This window comes from Amblyraja radiata, chromosome 3 (assembly GCF_010909765.2).
Source record: "Amblyraja radiata isolate CabotCenter1 chromosome 3, sAmbRad1.1.pri, whole genome shotgun sequence".
Classification (NCBI taxonomy): Eukaryota; Metazoa; Chordata; class Chondrichthyes; order Rajiformes; family Rajidae; genus Amblyraja; species Amblyraja radiata.
Window position 1 is genome coordinate 56,955,241 of NC_045958.1, and position 6,321 is coordinate 56,961,561.

Here is a 6,321-nt window from a genome sequence, read left to right on the forward strand (position 1 = left end):
CAAAAGCAAATACTTCTTTCAGTGGAAAACTGCTGAATCTCTCTCTCTCTCTCTCTCTTTCACATACACACACACGCACGCTATTAGTTTCGAAGTCTTTATTGCTTTGAAACAAATACGGGGTCAGGTCCGCCTGTGTTTGCACTGCCACGCCAATTTTAAACAGCTAAAACTTCCCTCAGCACCTATTCAGGTTGAGAATTGCAGCCCAGCATATAATCCTGCAGCTCAGAAGATGGATGATCGCTCTAAAGCTGTGCTTCCCACTGTGGGAGCAGCCCATTGTGTAGGAGATGGCAGTATTTTCCGTTTTCCACTAACATGCCATACTTGTACTGACCGATCAATGTACCCGTCCCCACGACCTGCAGATTTCTCTATCCATTTGATAGCCACTTGCAGGGCGATGGGGGGGGGGGGGGGTGTAGGGGGGAGGCGTCAGTCTCCCCCCTTGGGACAAGGTTTGCGGATGACACTAGGTTTGCGGATGACACAAAGCTGGGTGGCAGTGTGAGCTGCAAGGAGGATGCTATGAGGCTGCAGGGTTACTTGGATAGTTTGGGTGAATGGGCAGAAACATAGCAGATGCAGCATAATGTGGATAAATATGGGGTTATCCACTTTGGTGGCAAGCACAGGAAGGCAAATTATTATCTGAATAGTGTCAGATTAGGAGAAGGGGAGGTGCAATGTGACCTGGGTGTGCTTGTACATCAGTCACTGAAAGTAAGCATGCAGTTACAGCAGGCTGTGAAGAAAGCCAATGGCATGTTGACCTTCATTGCGAGAGGATTTGAGTTTCGGAGCAAGGAGGTCCTGCTGCAGTTGTACAGGGCCCACACCTGGTGAGACCACACCTGGAGTATTGTGTGCAATTTTGGTCTCCAAATTTGAGAAAAGATATTATTGCTCTTGAGGGAGTGCAGCGTATGTTTACCAGGTTAATTCCCGGGATGACGGGACTGACATATGTTGAAAGAATGGGTCCACTGGGCTTGCATTCGCTGGAATTTAGGATGAGAGGGATTCATAGAAACATAATGTATAACATTCTTGGAGGATTGGACAGGTTAGATGCAGGAAAAAATTTCCCGATGTTAGGGGAGTCCAGAACCAGGGGTCACAGTTTAAGAATAAGGGGTAGGCCATTTAGGGTAGATTGGGAATAGGAAGAGGAGTTAAAATGGTTAGCAACCGGGAGATCCAGCAAGTCTTGGCGGACCTAGAGCAAGTGATAACCAACAGTATGAACATTGGATTCTCCAATTTTACATAACTATATAATCTCCCCTCCACCCCCACCCCTCCCCTATTCCCCTGTTCCCCAACCTGGACTTGGACTAATTTCTCTCTTTGACTTCCCCTTCCAGCTACATTCCTTCCTCTAGCTTCACAATTCACAACTCTTCAATCCTTTTATCTCACATCTTGTGTCTTTACCTGTGGCCTTTCTCCTATTAACTGGGAACCTATTTCCTGCCCCCACCTCTCTTCCAGCTTTCTTGTTTTCTTCGTCCCCCCCTCCCCCGATCAGATGTCCTGGTCGGAACCGTCACCCACCATATTCTCCAAAGATGATGCTTGACCCACTGAGTTACTCCAACACTCTGTGTCTTTTTCTTTGTAACCCAACATCTGCAATTCCTTGTTTCTACGTTCAGCTAATGACATTCGGCGTGTTTCTGCAATATTGTACAAGGATTCTTTAGTAATGCGACTGTCGCCATTCCAGGAAACTAACAAATGTTATATTATTGTTATTACAATTGCCAATTTCATGCCTCTCTGAAATTAGACCTTTTCAACACACCCCAATCGCGTGACAAACTGCTTCCGCGGGTTTACTGTCACGCTATTTTTGATTTATATCGTCAGGCTGATCTTTTTAACGTATTGAAATAACTCTTGCCAGTTATAAGTACTGCTGCCTGACTTATTGGTTATCCGGATGGTATCCGCCAGAAGTGCTGGAAAAGCAGGTTGGAATTGGACTGCACGGCAGTAAAAGACCCATTGGCGAGTACCCGACTCCAGGCAATGTATATGAAGAGAAGAATGGATTTCTCGAGTCCATAGCGAGAGATACAGTGGACCTTCTGTACCGGAAAACTGCGTCGGTGGTGACCGGACTGTGCAGAGGAGTGAATGCCGAGTTTATGCCTCCAAAGTTCAGCTTTCTAACCGGCTGAGGATTGATTCCATTCGCTGGGTTACTGGCAGGACACAGTTCACTCACCCGGGACACGAGGTGAACGTTCATCACCGCATCCCCGGCTGACAAGAAGTACTCTATCGCCGTCGCCACGTCTCCATTGCAGCCTTGGAGAAGTAAAGCCAGGACTGATTGCTGCTCAGACGGGAAGAGTCGCTGAAGTATCTCAATGGGTCTCAGTCTGGCTCGGCGGGCCTGTATCCCGCTGCTCTGCGTGGCGAGCACGGAGCTGAAGGGAAACCTACCTCTCTCGTCCGTCCGGTTCAATTTCTCGGAACAATTGAACTGACTTCCCAAATCGTCCACTTGAACTGCGCTTTTCTCGCTCTTCAGCACAGCCATCCTGAGTTGATCTGAATGTTTAAAAAAAAAACATTGTAAATTGCTGGATGATGACTTTCCTTCGTAGAATAGACAGTAAACGCGAATCCTATGGGTGGGACTGATTTGCTTTGAAATAGGACACCTGTGCACTTTGCGACGTGAGTTTCGAAGAATAGGAGTGATCTTTTTGAAAGATGTAAGATCCCAATGAGACATGCCAAGGCCAAAGCCGAGATGTTTTCATTCGCGAAAGAGCCTTGAACCAGGGAACATATTTTCAAGGGCCGCTTATTTAGAACTGACGTACATAAAAATATGTCTTCTCACAAAGGGCGCTGATAAGAGATATAGCATGGAAATAGACCTTTCAGAAACAGACATAAAGGGCGGCACAGAGGCGCAGCGGTAGAGCTGCTGCCGCACAGCGACAGAGGCCCGGGTTTGATCCTGACTGCGGGTGCTGTCTGTGTGGACTTTGCACGTTCTCCTTGTGACTGTGTGGGTTTCCATATGCTACTCCGGCTTCCTCTCACATCCCAAAGACGTGCGGGTTTGTAGGTTAATTGACCTTTGTAAGATATAACCTAGTGTGTAGGATGCAAAAGTGGGATAAAATGTAACTAGTGTGCGGGCGATCGCTGATCGGTGTGGACTTGGTTGACCCAAGGGCCTGTTCCCATGCTGTATCTCTAAAACTAAAACAACAAAAATCGGTCCACCGAGTCCAAACCGTTGACCTGTTCACACTAGTTCTATGTAATCCCACTTTCTTACCACTCCCTAAACATTAGGGACTATTTAAATATTACTGACAACGTTTACATCACCTCTATAATCTTAAGGATAAAGGGGAAATCCTTTAGGACCGAGATGAGGAAAACATTTTTCACACAGAGAGTGGTGAATCTCTGGAACTCTCTGCCGCAGAAGGTAGTTGAGACCAGTTCATTGGCTAGATTTAAGAGGGAGTTAGACGTGGCCCTTGTGGCTAAAGGGATCAGGGGGTATGGAGAGAAGGCAGGTACAGGATACTGAGTTGGATGATCAGCCATGATCATATTGAATGGCGGCGCAGGCTCGAAGGGCCGAATGGCCTACTCCTGCACCTATTTTCTATGTTTCTATGTTTCTAAACTTATGATTATAACAATTGTATAAATTATTTTCGATGATTTATGTCTATTTGAGGAATTTAAATGTGTATGTTGCACGATGGTACTCAAAACAATATAGTTGACATATTTTAAACATTACAGCTGTTTATACATAATCAGAATACAAATATTATTTCAAGCATTCCATTTTGGATTCGACTCCATAAGAGATTAGGCAACTTGGAATCGTGAATAAAAACGTCGCTGGAGGATCTCAGCAGGTCAGACAACATTTGTGAGGGAAATAGACGGTCTGAATGAGGGTATCGACCTGAAAGGTCACCCATTCCTTCTCTCCAGAGATGCTGCCTCCAGAGAAGTTACTTCAGCTTTTTGTGTCTATCTTCGGTTTAAACCAGCATCTGCAGTTCCTGCAGTTCCTTCTTACACGTTGCAGGTTTAGTTTAGAGATACAGCGCCCACCGAGGTGCGCACACACTTACTATCCTACACACACGAGGGGCAATTTACAATTTCACCAAGCTAAACCTAAATCGGGGATAACCCACCGCGGTCACGGGGAGAATGTACAAACTCAGTACATGCAGCACCTGAGGTCGCGATCGAAACGGGTCTACGGAGCTGCAAGCGCTGTAAAGGGCAGCAACTCTACCGCTGCGCCACCGTGCCGCCCCACGGGATTCTTCAGACTGACCAAGCCTTATTTTCAGTATTTTATTAATTCGAACACATTTAAACTGTTTCGAAATGTTCTGTTAATTTGACGCACCTGAATTTTCTGCTTTGTAGATGTTTGCGATTCCTTCAGGGAATATTGGTCCTGGGGGGAGGCAGCCAAGCGGCGAGCAAGCCCGGAGACCAAGGGCGACTACTTCCTCGGCCGCCTGCCGCCGCTTCAGAGCCACTTGCGCCGCCATCACCCGCTGTCTCTCCGAGATCAGGATGCACTTAGCGCAGGAACAGTCTCGGAATGGACAGAGCCGCTTGTGTCCCTTCAGCCAGGCGATCGTCCCGTGATTCCTGCACCGCGCACACTTGGGGACCCGGAGACTTTTCTCCACGGACTTCAAGGTGGTTCGGAGAGGATTCATGGTTGTTCAGTGCAGAATGGCAAGAACCTCTATATCTATAAAACAAATCATATTTCATTTATTTTAGTCCAATGCTGTTATAACTTAAGGCAGAGATAAGTCTTAGTTGATATTATAATGTATCTTAGACAGTTAAATGGGCTGTAAGGGATATGCTGGTTTAATTCGTATAAATATATTTCGACCATATTCTTAGTTTCTAAAAAAAGTTATTAAATTCGTTGAACTCAACAGGGAGATGAAGTTGACAAGAATTTAAGTGGATGAGACTGGTATATTCCACATCGGTCGGTGAAGCCATGAATATTCGCCAAGTCCAATAATCAACCTGACAATCTTCGATCACATCGTTTGCCCGCAGTCCCACGAAGCCCAACGCATCAACCAAAGGGAATCTCACTGAGGTAGGAAAACATTTAAAGCGTTTAAAGTCTATCCTGGGCAAAATCTTTCAGTGTTCTAAAGAATCAAGATTATTGTATTGCCATATGTCCCGAGACAGAATAATGAAATTCTTACTTGCAACTGTAGCACAATAGGTTTGCAAAGATAATCATCAAAAGATCACACAACACAAACAAATTAAAAACAGAAAATTTTACGTTTCTGTTCTAACCATATAATAGACACAAAGTGCTGGAGTAACTCAGCGGGCCAGGCAATTCTCTGGAGAAGAGAGGGTATCTCCAGAGTATTCTGGTATTCTGAATATTTGCCGCTGATTTTGCAAACAGTGCGTTTCACGAAAACCCAGTCATTGGAACTTTACCTGCGTGGTGGCAACAGATGCAAACCACAATCACTGACTTTTTTTTTTTTTTAAACAGTGCTCATATGAAGTGAATAACGGGTGGAGGGACCTATATTGCTTTTCTTGTATCGCCCGATCAAGCTAACCTGCGGTGTTTACCTTCTTTCCTTCTCTCCGCAGATGCTGCTTGTCCCGCTGAGTTACTCCAGCTTTTTGTATCTATCTTCTGTTTACCACTTGCTCAATTCCTGTTAAATACTGATCGGCAGAGCAAGAGGCGACTTTTCTCATTGGCTGGCCGGGGACAGGCCCCTATCCCGAGAAGAGATATTTCACTCGTCGACCAAGGAAGAAATACAGCGAGTAGTCTGATCAATAAGTCTGGAATCATACATTTAGATGTGTTGTTGAAACGAACTGCAGATGCTGGTTTAAACCGAAGATAGACACAAAATGCTAGAGTAACACAGCGGGAGAGGCAGCATCTCTGGAGAGAAGGAATGGGTGACGTTTCGGGTCGAGACCCGTCTTCAGTCTAAAGAAGGGTCTCTACCCGAAACGTCACTATTCATTCTTTCCAGAACTGCTACCTGTCCCGCTGAGTTACTGCAGCATTTTGTGTCTATCTTCATTCAAGAGTCAAGATTACAGAGTGTTTTATTGTCACATGTCCCAGATGGAACAATGAAATTCTTACTTGCTGCAGCACAACAGAATATGTAGACATAGTACACAGTAAATATATATATATATATATATATATATATATATATATATATATATATATATATATATATATATATATATATATATATATATATATATACA

The 6,321-nt window shown here is 44.8% G+C and overlaps 1 protein-coding gene across 1 annotated transcript; it reads right to left on the minus strand.

Moving 5' to 3' along the window:
- Positions 1–1,796: 1,796 nt before the first annotated feature.
- On the minus strand, positions 1,797–4,762 carry LOC116970673 (doublesex- and mab-3-related transcription factor 3-like). The gene is made up of 2 exons (XM_033017193.1): positions 4,421–4,762; positions 1,797–2,565 (listed from the first exon to the last, which is right to left on the minus strand). The coding sequence occupies exons 1-2, from the start codon at positions 4,740–4,742 to the stop codon at positions 1,934–1,936; spliced, it is 954 nt and encodes a 317-aa protein (XP_032873084.1). The 5' UTR covers positions 4,743–4,762; the 3' UTR covers positions 1,797–1,933.
- Positions 4,763–6,321: the final 1,559 nt, after the last annotated feature.